Source organism: Balaenoptera acutorostrata, chromosome 13, assembly GCF_949987535.1.
Source record: "Balaenoptera acutorostrata chromosome 13, mBalAcu1.1, whole genome shotgun sequence".
NCBI classification, from domain to species: domain Eukaryota; kingdom Metazoa; phylum Chordata; class Mammalia; order Artiodactyla; family Balaenopteridae; genus Balaenoptera; species Balaenoptera acutorostrata.
This window is the reverse complement of record NC_080076.1, coordinates 27,813,633-27,831,254: the sequence shown is the minus strand read 5'-3', so window position 1 is coordinate 27,831,254 and position 17,622 is coordinate 27,813,633. Positions and strand designations below refer to the sequence as shown.

The 17,622-nt window shown below is 49.1% G+C and overlaps 1 protein-coding gene across 3 annotated transcripts in view; it reads right to left on the bottom strand.

Annotated features, from left to right (window-relative positions):
* The window catches only part of ST8SIA5 (ST8 alpha-N-acetyl-neuraminide alpha-2,8-sialyltransferase 5), a 77,279-nt gene that overhangs the window by 13,629 nt on the left and 46,028 nt on the right, over window positions 1–17,622 (bottom strand). For all 3 annotated transcript variants that reach the window (XM_007197199.2, XM_007197200.2, XM_007197201.2), the window contains 4 exons: window positions 7,989–8,075; window positions 4,936–5,080; window positions 1,126–1,238; window positions 246–338 (listed from right to left, as the gene is read on the bottom strand). In XM_007197199.2, coding sequence (XP_007197261.1) covers window positions 246–338; window positions 1,126–1,238; window positions 4,936–5,080; window positions 7,989–8,075 — 438 coding nt within the window. The remainder of the gene's footprint in view (window positions 1–245; window positions 339–1,125; window positions 1,239–4,935; window positions 5,081–7,988; window positions 8,076–17,622) is intronic.

The window sequence follows — 17,622 nt, the reverse complement described above, 5'->3', positions numbered from 1 at the left end:
GAAATTAATTTTTACAGTAGACTTTATTTAACCTGATATACCCCCAATACTATCCTTTTAATACGTAATCAATATAAAACTTTAATGAGGTATGGCCCATCCTCTTTTTCATATTAAGTTTTTTAAATCAAGCGTGTGTTTTGCACTTACAGGTGGCGCATCTCAATCTGGATAGTGCCCAGTGGCCACACAGGGTGAATGGCTATCATATTGGACAGCACGGGTTTAGAAAGAGGGCCACTGACCTCTCTGTGATGATGCTGGGGTTCACCGTGACCACATCTGTCTTCACCCCTACATCCATGGTGTACTTCTCCGAGATGGGCGGTAGGTTGCACCTGCAGAAGAGATGAGGCAGCCCGACTGCATGTGGTATGTCATTCTAGATGGAGCTGGGGAGCTGGGGTGTGGGGAAGAAAGGGCTGGTGATCATGTGGGCGGAGGGACACAGAGGAAACCAGCTGGGTGGGATCTTTGTGCCTGGGCATGGAAGGGCAAGTTCAACCCCTTCCCTCACCAACCCTGGGTGGCCCAATGGTTGTAGATCCATGACCCATGAGATCCCACTGCAGCCTCGACCCCAGTCTCTTTGCTTTAAGCTCTCATTTTCAACCTATCTTCTTCACCCAGGCTAAAGAGGTAAGTGAGGATCCCCAAAGAGATAAGAAGGGCTTCTACATAAGGAAGAAGAAATACAAGGACAAGTGTCTAGCTTAGGTAAGGCCAGGGTGAAGCTCATATTGGTGGTGTCAGCCACAAGACTACCCTGGTTCCAAGCAGTGCTTCCAGAAGAGTGGAACCCAACCAGAGAGGTGGCTGCCCAGACGACCTCACCAACAGATCTGCATGACCCCTGGGAGTCCTCAGTGTCTTCACATCTATTATGCCATTTGCTCCCATTCTGCAGATGTGGAGACTGAGGACCTGAGAGGTTCAACCCCTTGCAAGGGACAGAGCTAAAGGGGAAAGGGACCACACAGAGCATGAGGTCTGCAGGGGTGGGGAGTGGGGATTAATCACGTAAATGGCAGCATTAGCAGGCTGGGGAACCAGAAAGGGGGCAGGCATGGAGGAGGAGGGCCGTGGGGGTAGAAGTGGCAGGTGCAGACCCGGGGCAATTCTCACCGGAAGACAAAGTCGGCGCTGTTGATCTCCCTCCCGCAGCGGCTGTTCTTTAGGATGCCCCCATTGCCCACCACGGCACATTTCTTAAATTGGGACCGGTAGTAGGGCATGTCCTGGGGAGACAGGGGCACAGTTGTCAGAGGCAATGCCACCCCTGCCTTCATCTGGTGCTCTCACCTCTGCGCCCACGTCCACCTCCACTCCTCGTAGCCTCACAAGACAGCCTTGTAGTAAATGTGGGAGAAAAGTGGTTATTCCACTTTGCAGATGAAAATAGAGGTCAAAAGCTTCGTTCTCAGTTCCACAGGCAATTAGGAATGAGCTAGAACTGGAGGCCAGATCTCCACAGCCTTTTTCGATAAGCCCTGGGATGCCTCCGGTTTCCAGAAAGACGAGAGTACGAGTTATGGCTAACCCTGCTTGCCTTTGGTTTTCCCAGTGGAAGCTCAGCTTCTTTTACTTTTAGTCCACATGTTTTAATGGTTAATGCAGACCTTCTGGGAGATGAGAGCAGCAGAGATGTGGCAGAGCCGCCAGGGACCAGCGCCCTAAACCTAGCCCTCACCCCTTTCAGCTCAGGGTAAGGTGCAGACCCTCCCTCTGCTCCACGGGGAGGGCACAGGCCTGGGATAGAAAGGTCATACAGACTGGGACAGATGCCAGGACTTGGCAGCAGCAGAGACAAGCGACCAGGGGTGGGCAAGCAAGGCCACACCAGGGGAGCAGTGAGAGGCAGGGACACTGGGATCTCTGTCAAGAAAAAGCGCTGAGCACAGAGAGCCCAGAACTCACTGTAGTAATGACGGCACCCACGGGGGAATGGGAGGGAGCAGCCCCCAGCACTCCAACCTGGTCATATCTCGGCTGGTGGTGCTACCTTGGTCTGGGCACTGGCTGCCCACAAAGACTCCCTGGGCATGCTTTCCGGGGGACCACAGGAAAGTAGGCAGGAAAAAGCAAATACTGGCCTGATTAGGAGACCTGGTTCTAGGCCACGTCCCCATTCGAGGCCTCGTGGGCATCCTGAGGCAGGTGGGACGAGGCAGGCTCAGGGCACGAGTGTAGACCCGGAGTCCAGGGTAGGGTGACCAACCATCCCATTTGGCCCAGGACTAGGGCACTTTGCTTGGGATGCAGGACTTATATTTGGTCAAACCAGGATTGGGCACCCTAGTCAACGGACCCAGTCCAATCCTGGTTTTGCCCCACAATAAGGTGAGGAAACCATGGACAAGTTTTTTGAGCTCTCAGTGACTTGGTTTTGTAAAACTTATTACAAATTAAATTTTGTAATTTGTAAAATAATAGTAACGTGTATTTCCTGTGACTCTAAATTTGAGATGATGTAAAGCAGAGCTTCTCAACTTGGCACTACTGATACTTTGGAGCAGATCATTCCTTGTTGCGGGGGCTGGCTGTGCACTGTAGGATGTGTAGCAGCACCTCTGGCCTCTTCCCACTAGATGCCAGGAGTACCCCCCGGTCATGACAAGCAAAAGCATCTCCAGACGTTGCCAAATGTCTCCACCTCCCTGCCGCCCACGTTGAGAACCACTGGAGCAGACGAAAAGCTTACCCACTGCAGTGCTTGGCACAGAGGTGTCTCTGCAAGGGGACCAGGTGGTTATTACGGGATGGCCCTGAAGTTACCCTCCATCTCTGTCACCCAGAGGCTGCCGGGCAGCTTTCCTCCTATCTCACACCAGCTGGCCAGCCCTGCGTGACAGTGGCCCTGGTCAGCACCTGGGGCTTCCGTTGGAACCAACTGCCAGACAAGCGTCACGGAAAATCCCACTACAGTGGGATCATCAGCAATTAGGCTAAATCCAAAGGAGATGCTGCACCTGTCTGTGGGAGACTGTCCTTCTTTGTTGCACATTTTCCCTGGAGGGACAGGCTCCGGGAACCGCGACGGGGAAAACAAGGGCGTCTCATGGCCAGTGGGGGGAACGGCACTGTTTGACTTTGACCAGAGAAAGAATAAAAACAAAGTCCTTTTTGGAGAGATCATCAAGGGCTTTTTATGTTCTATGTCAGTGTTTCTCACACTTCTGTAAATCAGCAACTACCTGGGTACTTTCTGAAAATATACATTCTTAGCTCCATCCCAGAACCACAGAATCAGAATCTTCAGGGTCGGGGTAGGAGCCCAAGAAGCTGCATATTTTTCAACCCCCCCCCCCAAAAAAAACTCACCTTACGGAAGTTCGGGAAATACTTCTACATCACATGCTCTAATTCGGGGGTGGTAAATTACGGCCTGTGGGCCACATCTGACCCACCACCTATTTCTGTACAGCCAGCAAGCTAAGAATAGATTTTATATTTTTTTAATGGTGGGAAAAAAGAATACTTTGTGATGTGTAAAACATATAAAATTCAAATTTCAATGTCTAATGGGAACTAAAGCGTTATTGGGACCCAGCCACACTCTGTTGCTTACTTGCGTCTGTGGTTGCTTCGTGCTAGAACAATAAAGGTGAGTAGCTGTGACAGAGACCATATGGCCTGCGCATTTGGCAACCCCTGTTCCACTTCCCTGGGCCTCAGTGGCCCATCCCCGTGGCCCTCCTTGGATCCGTATGTTATACCCGAGCTGTGTGTCACCCACTGGCATTACCTGCAAGTTCACCTGCTGTCACCAGTCTCACGTTCCAGGCCTTGAAAGACCCACCTCGTAAAGACGACTCACACCCCATCGTCCTCCAGCGCTGCTGTGGGAGGGTATGTCTGACACCCGTCCACCTCCAGCTCCTCCCCATTGCTCCCCTCCCCCCCAGGCCCAGTCATACCAGTGGACTCTGGTGCTCGGAGCAAGAATGCAGGGAACCCCTGGGCTTTGCTTCATTAGCGCTGCCCGGAGCAGGGCAGCCCAGCCCCTCACCTTTCATCCAGCAAGAACTGAACCCGCCCCGCCCCTCACACCACGCCAGCAGTTCTACAAACTGGACCCACTAAGCCCTGCCCTGGGCTGGCGCTCTCCAGGGGGTGCCTATAAACACCTTGCATGGAACCTTCCTCTTCAGGTGGTAACCATCCTCATCCGCTGAACATACAGGCTCCAGGGTCCCTTCTCCAAGGGTCTGGTGCAACGATTAGGCCAGAAGCGCCTGCCTGCACCTGGGTTCTGTGATCTGAGCGCTTTGCTCACGTGGGTCACTCATTCTGTGGTCCCCCTGGCCAAGGAGCCTCGTGCTGGCCCTGGATGAACAGCCTCCCTCCAGGCTTCTCATAGGTGAAGGAAAAAATAATAATAAACGTCTCTCTTGTTTCAGTCTCTGATATTTTAGATTTTCTGTTCTAAGCAGCCAAACCTATTCCTAGTCTGAACCCCAGCGTTACAGACAGTGAGAGTGAAGGCTTGAAAGCAAAAAGGACTGCCCAAGGTCAGCCAATATGAGATCAATCTTTCAGTGCTTTACTTTGTACGGTTTGCGGTTTCTTGTGCACACAACCTTTGCATGTACATTTTTGCTCTTGTGCCTCCCTTGGGTTGGGGACAAATGCTTAATCCTGCTCCCAGATAGCTTTGGGATGTTCTTTGCAAGCAAGGCAATAACCAAAACCTCACGACCACTTTCTTGCCAAAAGTCATTCAAATAATAGCCAGTTGGCGTTCTTTGTGCTCAGACAGAACCCCCAGGAACCCCGGAGGACGGTCTACTGAGCCTAAGAGAATCGCAAGCCAGGACCAGGACAGCTGGGTGCAGGGCACAGCTGAGTGATGCCACGCCACACGGGCATGGCCACAGAGGGCCCTCCTGGGTCAGCTCCATTGTCCCACCCGGACCGCCCTGCCCAAAGCAGCACCTTGGGAAACATGTGGAAGATCTCCCGGTTGATGTGGTAGATGCCGCTGGTGTCCACCTCATACTTGAGTTTCGTCCCCAGGGGCGTGTTCTTCTGGGTGGTGAAGAGGAAGGAGGGGGCATTGCAGCACCTGGACAGAGTGGACCTGCCAGGCAGGAGATAGACGGAGAGAGACCAGTGACACAGGGCAGAGCAGAGCCTCTCAGAGAACAGAGGGGTCATGGAACTGAGGTCCCTTGGGGAGGCCAGGGAGCACCATACTTTCCCACCCACCCCTTCCCCTGTCCCCGCACCTCTGCTTCAGTACTCCTCCCAATGCCCAAGCCTTTCAGGGTCCAGCCTGGTCTCCCTCTGTGAGCTCCCAGCTGCCCTGTGCCCACTGGCCGCATTGGCCTCTAAAGGCCCAGAGCACAGACTGGGCATCACTCGCTTCATCATCTGTCAACTCCCTCTCCGCTTGAACGAAAGCCCCTGCGTGGCAGGGACCCTGCCTCTCTGGATCCTGCACAATGTCAGACACTTGGGGGGTCAACTACCAAGTCCTGCCAACTGCGGGCTGAAGCATTCCCCACGTGAGATTTCACAAGAGCCGCTAAGCCTTCTACTACTTCCCAGAAACACTTCCTTATCCAGCTCTAAAGGAAAACACAGGCATGAGAGCTCTTCCTTGGTTCTTGGCCCCCACATCTGACTCTAGACAAGGCTAACCCTGTCTGATGGGGTCAAAAAGCAAGACATACACAGTCAACAGAAATGTGCCATTTCAGTGATTTACAAACTGTCTTAGGAATAGGGGAGGGTCAGAAATTGGGATGGTGGGTTGATACTGGATGACTGCCTGCAGAAAGTGGAACCTGGCTTCCGAAAGTTTTAAGGAGTTCATTATTTAAAAAAAAAAATCACTGTGGTTTTCAGTGACAAAAACACTCAAACATGAGCTGCAGAGAGGTTAAAGTTCAGACAATGCAAGCAGGCTTGAAAAAACAGCCTTCAAGGGAGAGCGGGGCTGTGAGGCGGGCTTGGGAGCCAGCCAGGCCAGAGAATCCTGATTTTCTCTTCTCTGCAGCTGGTGTTCCGCCCGGCAGTGTGTTCTCCCAGGGTGCCTGCAAGGCTTGGTGATGGGGTCAGATCCTAGACACATCCTGCTCCCCTATCCTGGGGACCCAAAGCCCCACCCTGGCTGTAGAGGGGCTGGATTTGACAAAGGATGCAAAATGCCACCCTCTCACAGGGGGCTGTGAGCCCACGAGGATCCACTTTCTCCACAAACAGCAGCAGGGGGCCAGGACACACTGGCCTTCGTCCCCCAACACTGGCTCTGGGCACAGTTACATCCAGCCTCTGGGCAGCCCTGGGAGGAATGGAACACCATCTCCACGGAGTCTGGATGATGACCACTAACTAAAGTTGAGGACGAGCTTTCTGGAAAATCCACACCGAAGGTGTAGGATGGAAACTTGAGCCGCCAACCTGGTGTCAAGAGGCCTGGCTTCTAGTTTCTGCTCTGCCCCCACCAGCTGTGGGGCTTCGGGCAGGTCTCTTCCCCTCTCTGAGCCTCTGTTTCCTCATCTGTAGAATGCAGGGCTGGCTCTTCTGACCCTCTGTAATCCTGTGACTCCAGATTGCCAAAGCCAGGAAGGCTGCACACATTATTTTTTGTGACTTTATCTCTTGCATGGACTTCACTGGGGAGCTCAGTTGGCTGCTGGCCATAGAGAGCGGTCTTTCCTAGGGAGGGTTGGGTTTTAAAATGTGACTGAGTCTTCCCAGGGGCAAGGCCAGAGGCCTGGCCAGGCAGGAGCCATAGGTCAGCATTACAAACCAGCATCTGGCTGGTCCAGAAACTCCATCTTGTCAGCCCACTGGCGAGGCTTCTGTCCAGCTCTCGGCCTGGACAACATCCTTTGGCATCTCACTGACCTCGTCCATGCTGAGTGCTTATCAGTGTGTCCTCGGTGTGCTTGGGCCTCCCCGTCATGCACCACCCGCAGTATCGCTTCTCTCTAAAGGCGGAATTGGGGCTGCATTTACAGCACAGATCTTGGACCTGTTGCCCAAATTCTAGTCTATGATATGTGGGTCTCTGCAAACTACTGCCGGGCCTTAGCTGGGTTTCTGCAGTCTCCTAGAGGCCTCTGGTTGGGGGCTGTTGGCACCTGCAGTACGTTCCTAAAACGTGCCGCTTAAAACTGCCTCTCAACTTGGCCCAGAATTGCAACAAACTGGAACAAATGACTTATACAGAAAATACAAAATACTTAGTGTTATTTGCTTTTCACAGCTTCCCATGTAGGATTCCTTCATGCAGATGGCTCCTCAGCACATTCAAACTACAGCCTGAGTTGCTAAAATCCAATTTATACACACATTCCCAGGATTCTGTCAATTCCATTCAATAAGGTCTACCCTGCACTAAAAACATACCATTAACTCCTAGAATTTTAGAGTGGAGAGGCCCCTATAGCTCGCCACTCATCACAGAGACTGTCTGGACATCCGCTAGGCTCTCAAAGACAGGAGAACATTAAGATACAGCTCTTGCCTCCTGGGAGCTTATAACCTGTCAGTTTCGGTTAGAGAGCAGTTAGGGAATAAGCTACAGCAGGGCTCAAATGGCTGGTCTAGGCTGTAGAAGCCCAAGTGCTCTGAGAAGGAGAGGACTGCTAAGTTAGAGCAGCTGCCCGAGGAGCGGGGTGGGGAACGGGGTGAGGCCATGGAAGATGCTTAATGTACCTAAACGCACGGGCCTACTGGAGACCTCAAGCACCTCCCCTCACAGTCAGGGGCTGTACTGGAGACAATAGCACTGACCACACAGGGCTGCTGCCAGGACTAAGCGCAGGAACATGGCGGACAACACCCAGCAAGACGCCAGCCTCAGCCTGCGTGCTGAGTCAGAACCTCCCCACTCCCAGATTCCAAAGCCCAATCAGAGCCAGCTCTGGGGAAGATGTCCCTGGGGGCTGGCCTTGCAGGATGAGGAAGATCTGAAGGGGTGGCCGGGAGGACCATATGAGCAGAAGTGCTGGGGAGCACAGACGAGTCATAGATACTTGAACTGGTTGGCTTCAGAGATGTTCATCGCCCATTTGCACATCTGGAGGCTCTTCCACCTGTCGAACAGCTCCAACTGCTTCACCCTTGGGAGTGGAGGACAGAGAGTGCATGAAAGGGCCAGGCTGGACAATGTCATCGTCCCCAAACATGCTCCCTTCCTGTTCCCCCTTATGCCAAATCCTGGGCTGGTCCTTTGTATTAACTGTGTTTTCTAATTTGCTATACTCTTGATTCTCTGGCATCTGGGGCCTTGTGAATTCCTAGAGATAGCAAACCACTCTCCTGCAAGCATGCCTTCCGTACACACGTCAGCTAGTCCAGAGCCCACACCCTCAACCACCTCCTTTCCGAACAGAGCCACTAGTCCCTGCCCTCATCAGCCCAGAGCTAGGGATCAGACAACCAGGGGCAGTCCTTATGCCCCAGAGCCCACTGAAATTATTCAAACTAGCCAATCCTGAACCTTTTTATCCTGCCTTGTCCGTTCCTTTCCACGAAAACCACAATAAAGGGTCTCGCCTCTACTTTCCCCTCATCCCTTTGCCTCCTGACCAACGCTGGTGCTTCCTCATGTGTCCCTGCATGGTGTGCTGTGCCTTCTGTCTCTAGGGATCTGTGAGCATAAGAACGTCTTCCTTCACAGTAGCCTTTTGCATGCCTGTGTGTCTTACGATATGTGATCAAAACAAATCCTGGCACATTTTAAAACATCCTTCCTCACATGCCCACCCCCAAGGGCCTTCACAGTTCTCCCAGGAACATCTGTCTATAGAGGGTGTAAGACCACTTCCCTAAGGTCTGTAGATCACCCCACACTGTGCTCAGCACACAGTAGGGCTCATTGCAAGGGCACAATGCCCTTCTCTTTCTCTTTTCTCAAGGGCAGATCACAATTTCCAGCGACAGAGAGAAAGAGATGAGAAGCCTTTTTTCTGAACCACCATCTGCAAGGCTTTACACCAGTTGGCTTTAAACATCTCAGCATTGTGACATCCCAAAGCACTCCCTGGAAAGGGAATGTCTAAATCATGTAGGATTCTTCCTTTGACTGAAACCAGCAAAAAGAATTGGATCACGGAACCCTTTTCCCATTGAGCGGTGCCTCTGACTGGAGTTCTCAGGAATGCTGGGAGATGCTGGACAGACCATAAGTTCCTTAAAGGCAGAGCCATGACTTTTGTCTCCTGACCTCCCACATTCCCCATCCCACAGTTAGGCATTATACAGTTGTCCAGGGTTACCTGGCTGTGGCCCGGTTCAGATGCTGGCTGGTCTTGGACACTGGTGCAAGGGGAGCCCTTTAAAGGTCATTCTGGTTTGGTCATGAATGGGAAAGTGACAAGCCCCCAGGAGCTGAGTGTTATCAAAAAACTACCGTTAATTGTGGTTCTTACTTTGAGGTCCACCAAAGGTCTTACGGAAACCTATGAACCCTCTGAATTACAGGCAAAATCCCCTGTCTGTCCACCCATGTGCACATCTTAGGGAAAATCTGAAGCTTTCATCAGCTTCCAAAAAAGGTGCATGATTTCAAAAAAAGGCAAATACTTAACTGTAAAGTAAAAAAACAGGTTCATTCTGCAGAGCTGTGTCCCCCTGTGTTTAACTGGAGGGGGAAACAGTTGTTCCCAAACCAGGCAAGCCTCACCTACAGAGAGAGTATATGACTGGTGTGGGGAGGGGTGATTGCAGGAAAAGTCATACAGGATAGTGACTAAGTACATAGATTTTGGAACCAGAAGGGGACTTGGGCCTCAGACCCAGTTTAGGCACTTTCTAACTATGGGACCTCAGGCAGGCTATGTGACTGCTCTGAGCCTCAGTTTTCTCACCTAGAAAATGGGCATAACACAAGATTATTGCTCACCCACCCAGATTTGTTAAGACTACTAAATAAGACAATGCAATAAATGACTAAGAGTGGTGTCTGGCACATGGAAAGCGCCCTACAGGTGTAAGTTATTATTACTGTTAAACTAAGCTGTCTTGAAAATGCTGACTCACAGCCCCCTGTACTTCCGCTTCTGTAAAACCCATAACCTGTCATTACCTATGCCTGATATTTCCCACTAAATAGTAAATACCCTGGGGCAGAGGATCATGCCTGACTGTGACTCTAGTGCTAAGGCACATAGCAGATGAGTGGCAAATATTTGTTGAGTATATCAATAATTAATGAATGAATCAATAAGTCTGAGTTCAAATAAATTCTATAACTATTTATTGAATTCCTCGATATGGCAGGAACTGGAGATACTGTGGTGAACAAAACAACTCCCTGCCCACACAGACCTTACAAATGGGAAGCAGATATACAGGGATACGACACCAAAAGCACAAGCAATAATAGCAAAAATGGACAAGTGGGACTCCATCAAACTAAAAACCTTCTGCACAGCAAAGGAAATAATCAGCAGAGAAAAAAGACAACCCTACCGAACAGGAGAAAATATTTGCAAACCATATATCTGATAAGGGGTTAACATTCCAAAATACATAGGAACTCCTACGATGCAATAGCAAAAAAACAAATAACCTGATTTTAAAATGGGCAAAAGACTTGAAAAGACATTTCTACAAAGAAAACATACAAATGGTCAACGGGTACACGAAAAGGTGCTCAACACCACTAATCATCAGGAAAATGCAAATCAAAACCACAATGAGATACTACATCATACCTGTTAGAATGGCTATTATCAAGAAAACAAAAGATGACAAGTATTGGCAAGGATATAGAGAAAACGGAACCCTCATACACTGTTGGTGGGAATGTAAAATGGTGTGGCTACAATGGAACACAGTATGGAGATTCCTCAAAAAATTAAACATAGAACTATCATATGGTCCAGCAATCCCACTTCTGGGTATATATCCAAAGGAATTGAAATCAGAATCTTGAAGAAATACTTGCACCCCCATGTGCACTGCAGCATTATTCACAATAACCAGGATATAAAAACAACCTACATGTTCACTGATGAATGAATGGATAAAGAAAATGTATTCTATACATACAATGAAATATTATGCAGCCTTAAAAAAAAAAAGGAAATCTTGCCATATGTGACAACTTGGATGAATCTGGAGGACATTATCCTAAGTGAAATAAGCTAGTCACCGAAGGACAAATACTGCATGATTCTACTTGTATGAGGTATCTAAAATAGTCAGTCTTATAGAAACAGAGTAGAATGATAGAAACCAGGGGCTCGGGGAAGGAGAAATGAAGAGTTGCTATAAAGTTTCAGTTATGTAAGACCAATAAGGTCTAGAGATTTGCTGTAAAACTTAATGCTTACATTTGACAATACTGTATTGGACACTTACAAATTTAAGAGGGTAGATCTCATGTTAAGTATTCTTACCACAACCAGAAAAAAAACAAACCCAGATATTTAATGGCATGTTAGGGAGTGGTGAGTGCTACAAATAAAAATGGAGCAAGGGCCTTCCCCGGTGGTCCAGTGGTTAGGACTCTGTGCTTTCACTACCGAGGGCCCAGGTTCAATCCCTCATTGGGGAACTAAGATCCCACAAGCCGCTCGGTGCAGCCCAGAAAACAAACAAAGAGAAAACCAAGTTAATCCATTTTAAAAAAAGAAAAATGAAGCAAGAGGCTATAAGGATATATTGTACGGCACAGGGAATATAGCCAATATTTTATAATAACTATAAATGGAGTATAACCTTTAAAAACTGTGTATCACTATATTGTACACCTGTAACTTATATAATATAGTACACCAGCTATACTTCAATTTAAAAAAAAAGAAATAATAAAAAAAAGAAAAATGAATCAGGAGTTGAAAAGTGACTATTTCAGATGGGTTGATCAGGGAAGGCTTCCCTGAAGAGGGGAACCTTGCACAAAGAACTGAAATGATGCATGAGTGAGCCACACAAACATCTGGGGAAAGAGCATTACAGGCAGAGAGAAGAGTGAGTGCAAAGGCCCTGGGGCAGGAAACTGCCTGGCAGCTTTAAAGAGCTGGAAGGAGTCCCTCCTCATCCTGATGCCTTCCTTCCGGTTTTCCCAAAACTCCCACAGCAGCTCTTGCTTCTTTAGCTCACGTGACATTGGAGGAGAGGTGCCACTACACAGCGGCACCCTTGCTCACCCACTGCTGCCCTCCCTCACTCCCTGCAACTCACAGGCCCCTAGGGCAGCACCCTGCACGGCCAACGCCTCTAACGCCTCCAGAAACACAACCCTGGCAACACTGAAGGCCAGGGTCCCAAGTTCAACTGTTACCAGTATCCAGGCCCCATTCTCTGTGCCTCCAATGTCCTTGTCACACACTGGACCAAGGTCGGGGCCTGGATACCCAGCCTGGAATCCTGGTTCCATCCCTAACTGGCAATATGACCTCAGACAAGTCATTTAATCTCTCTGAGACTCAGCTGCTTTATCTGTAAGACAGATATAATAACCTCTGCTCTGCTGATCTCAAAGGCTGTCAGAAAGATCAAATGAGACAATATGTATAAAAAAATTTTATAAGTTGCTTTACAAATGCAGAGATCACCTTTACTTTAAGATGAAGGGTTGAGCCAGCCAATTATCTCCTTTCTCCCAAGACATGACTAATATTCCAGAAGAGAGATAAAAAAGACTAGATTGCTCTGAGAACAATCTAAAAAGAAAGAGCTCTTGGGGGAAAAAAAATTCATTAGAAAGGTTGGAAGGTAAAGTCAAGGAATTTCTCAGAAAATAGAAGCAAAGGGCAAAGAGATAGAAAAGATGAGATTAAAAGATATTCGAGGAGCCATCCAGAAGCATACCACTCTTAGAGGTACCAGAAAGAGGAAGTGGAGAAAATTGGAGAGGAGGAAATATGAAGAAATCCAAGAGAAAGTTCAAGGGTTTGGAGTGAGCTCCAGATTAAGAGGTCTCCATGAGCGTGTATCCTGAGGTCCACCATCGGGATATTCCAGAACTGTCATGATCTGTAAAGACTCTGGACAGAAGAAAACAGGTCACCTCCAAAGGAACAACTAGTACCGTGCTCATACAGCCCCGGATACCAGAAGATGATGGAGAAGGTCTTCAGCATTCTGGGGGTGAATGATTTTCACCTAAAATATCAACCCCACCAAACCAAAAATTAAGAGAAGAATTAGGTCATTGAGACACAGAAGGACTCAAACCCTTACCTTTCACCCACCATTTGGGGGGAATTTACTTGAAGATGGGTGGAAGCAAAATGAAGGAGTAAACCAAGAAAGAAGCAGCTCCAGGTGAATCTAACCTACGGAGGCAGAGAAGGGAAGTGACAACAGTGTGTGACCCACCAAGAGAGAAGCCTGTCCAGGATGGAGAAAGAGGAGGAAGGGAAACCCTGGGGGAATGCCTGGTTGATGGACAGGCAGGAAAAAAAAAATGGGGCATGATAGAGAAAAAGTGTTCAAAAGGGAAAAGATGACTAGAAGATCCAGAAAAAAAGGGGGAAAAATGAATAGGAAAAAAGATGAGAATCACTGTTTTCTGATCTTCACATTTTAGAGTCAGCCCATAGCAGCCCCAAAACAGGCTTGCTATGGTTACAAATAGAATGTAAATGTTATCAGCCTTGACATTCTAAAGGTAAACTCACAGATGACTGAAGCCAGAGGCTGGAACTAAAAAGTTGGGGTAATTTTAATAGCCTCATCTTCCAAAGTACAGGATCAAGAGATACTGCCAGTATTTGGTAGAACAAGAAATAGGTTACTTAGGCAATCTATAGATAGAAGAACTAAAAATAGCAGTACCCCTCAACTGGGAAAAGTGGGGGGATGGTTTGGGTTGGGTAAGGGAGCTGAATCCTCACCCACCAAAGCAGGACGTCAGTGAATGCTAAACGCGGCATACGTGGCACGCATAGGACTGAGAGGTACGAGGTAATTCCCAGAAGGAAGAGCTAAGTAGCAGGCCTGGGGGAGAGGGTGTGGGGAAGGGGACCTTTGCTTTTTATTATTATAAACTTTTGTATTCTACCTGATTTTCCTAGTCGTGTGTAGGAGATGATCACCATCATCTCGTTCTCCCTCTTCGTTCGCCCCCTTTTCCACCATGGCCTCTTCTGTTCCCACCTTGGTTTCGTCCACTTTCTCATTCATTTAACAGACACGTCCTGAGCCTGGGCAGGGTCAGGCAACAAGACTCAGAAAAGTGTGGGCACAAAGGGACATCCAGCCCTGAAAGCTCTGCCCAGCCAGCCCTGCTCCCAGCCTCTCTCCTGGTCTCAGTACAGGGCTCTGTGCAGGGTTCCCCAGCCCAGAAGGATAGGGAAGTGGTGGCAGAAGACACCAAGGGTGAGGTCCCAGGCATGGCCCCCATCAGCGTATGAGCACAGACAGCAATTGGTTTAAAAATAAAGAGGCCCTAGCATGACTAAAAGTCAGCATAAATAATTTTTACAAGTATTACGGACACTGTGATTTCGTAACAAATCATCACAGAGTAAATCCTCATTGTATTGGACATTGTCTGGGAACGAGGCCTTTACCATATGGGAATTTTCCAGCTGACTGATTTTTACCATTGATTGGAGCAATTTTGGATCAGAATCATTCCCAGATGAATCACACACCCCACTGTCTCCTCAGAATGCCAGCTGACATTCATATACCGGAAGGGCCTCTGGGCACATCCGTCCAGCCCCCTCCATTCACAGATGGAGATTTAACCTTTTCCGGATGACTCAGGGTCTCCGCCGTGAGCACCACTCCTGGCTCTGGGCTGGAGCACAGTGAAACCCACAGGTGCCCAGGTGGCATCAGAACCACTAGGATTAGAGACCAGCCTCTGGCTTCTCCGATTCCAGCCCTGGGGGAGCCCACTGACCTCAGCTTGAGGACTCAGGAAAGGAGCCACTGGTATCACTGCTCCCTGATTACCCAGCAGGCTCACATGCCCCATGAACAGCCCGGCCTCTCTCCTCTCAGACCCCCAGTACCAGCGCCGAGACTCCAGGGCCAGGGGACCACATGGAGGGCAATTGACATGGAAGAGACAGATGGGGTAAAGCTCACAGGTCGCCAGCTGGGATGGCCGCTCAGCTCAGGAGACCAGAGAGGGTGTCCCAAAGGCAGAGACAAGAAGTAGAGCCAAACACGCAGAGGACCTTTTGTCACCAATACAAGTCCCTGACAAGGGACAAAGGGTGGCCACAGATCATGGGGGGAAATGAGGTTCCCATCACACCCTGCAATGTTCAAGACTTAAGCTTGAAACAAAGGGTCCGGTAACTTCTAATATGGTCCCTAAATGGAAGCTGTGATAAGGATTATTATGGGCTGAATTATATCTCCCTCAAAATTCATATGTTGAGCCCTAAACCCCAATATCTCAGAATGTGACTCTATTTGTAGGTAAGATCTTTAAGAGGTGGTTAAGCTAAAATGACATCACCAAGGTGGGCCCTAATCCAATATGACTGATGTCCTTATAAGAAGAGGAAGTTAGGACACAGGTACGGAGGGAAGACCCTGGGAAGACAGAGAGAGAAGATGGCCATGTATCAGCCAAAGAGAGAGGCCTCGGGAGAAACTAAGCCTGCCGACACCTTGATCTCAGACCTCCAGCCTCCAGGACTATGAGAAGATAAAGCTCTGTTTTTTAAGCCCCCCAGTCTGTGGTACTTTGTTATGGGAGCAATAGCAAACCAAAACAAGGACTTATACTAATGTAGAGAAAATATATGGGTAGAGGGATGGGATGTGACAGAAGCATGGCCCATTTATAGGGTCTCTCAGACTTCCTGTCTAGATCTTGAAGTAACCATGAAGAACCTGTCTGCCTTTTATAATTTAAAAGATTAATTATTTACCCTTTGAAAACTCTAAGGTATGCTCTCTGTGAGAGCGCTCCAGCTTTCCGCAGTGAGACCTTTAAGGGGCCGAGATCTCTGAGTTCTGAGAAAAGATAAGGCTCTCGGCTTATACCTTTGGCTCCTGACTGCGGGCTGGGCAGACGTCTTCGTCACTAAGCCACAGCTCCTCGGCAGAGCGTACCAAACACCAATCACATTATCCTCCCCCCGCCCCCACTTGTTTAAAACCTTTCCCATGGGTGCCCATGGACCTAAGAAAAGGATAAAATCTAAATCCCGCTCCTCACTGCAAGGCTCCACGAGGTCCAGCCCTGCCTGCTCCTCCAGGGACACGGCTCCTGTTCCCCCTCAGGCCAGCTCTCAGAGCCTGGGACACAGTGGGCCCCTCCTGACACAGGCCTTGGCACAAACTGTCCCCTCAGTCTGGAATCCTCTTGGCCCAGGTAACTCCTAGCGCCCTCCATGGTGGGCTCCGCTCAGGGCTGGGTGGGATGGACGGAGGGTGAGCTGCCTCCTGCGGTCCCTCTAGAAGCTATACAGACCCTCGATCAGAACAAGGACCGTGAACAACGCAGCTGATCCCAGCTGGACGTTTGGCCTTATCCCCGGGGCTTTCCTGCACTACTAAGCTGATGGAGTCTGTGAATGTTGGCCCAGAAAAGCTGCTGCTGGTTCCAAAATGGAAAGAAAGGGGAGGGAGGAGAGGGAGAGGGCACATTAGCATTTATTGAGCACCTATTACGTGTGCTGCTGTAGATGTGCACTGTTGGTCTATCTATTTCACGTATGTTACTTCAGCTAGTCTTTACTGCAACCCTTACAAGTAGGTAATTGTGTCCCCATTTTTATAGATAAGGAAAGACTCAAAGAGGTTAAGTAATTTGTATAAAGATGCAGAGCTTCTAAGGCCCAGAGTCAGCTTTGGATCCCAAGTCTGCCTGACCCCAAGCTCCAAACTCTTTCAATGACCCACATGACCTGGAAATCATGTCAAGTGGCTACAGGGGCAGTGGCTCCTGCCTGTGGGCCATAGATGGAAGTCCTGGGATCGTGTCAGGGACCCACGAGTCCCCATAAGCACCCAGCACTGCCGGCTCCGAATCAACTGTACTTCTCCCACATCGGATGTACAGTTGTCCCTTGAACAGCGCAGGGCTTGTAGTCAGCCCTCCCCGGCCACAGATCCTTGGCATCCGCAGATCCAGCCAGCATCGGACCGAGCAGCACTGCAGCATTTACTCTCAAAAAATGTCTGCATGTAAGTGCACCTGCGCAGCTCAAACCCATGTTGTTCAAGGGTCAGTGATAACTGTTTTCAAATAAACATACATCCTACCATGATTAACAGGACACAAGTTCCTCTCAATTCATGGCAGTGCTGTGAGGAAGGCACATACACACTAGTGAGTACACACTAGTGAGTCCAGCATGTAATGCGTTTTCCCTCACACAGGCTGTCAAAGAGCCACAGGTGATACACTGTTGGTGGGGAGTGGGGAGCACAGTTCTCTTGCTATTTGTATTTTAAAAAAAAGAAAAAGGTAAAAGACATCCACCCATGGGTGCTGGTTTATGCAGACCCTCTGGAAGGATGCACAAGGATACATGGGTGGCCTCTGAGGGGGAGACTGGAGGGGGGTAGCTGTGGGAAGGGGACTTCTTTTTGTACCACTTGAATGTTGTATCCTTTAAATAATAAAAAAAAAAATTAATGAATAGCAAGAGGGCAACGCTTAAGCCACAAAGGACTGAATTTCAGATAAGAGGCTCCTGTGCCCTCTTCGATTTCTATGCAAGAGGAGCCCAGTGATGA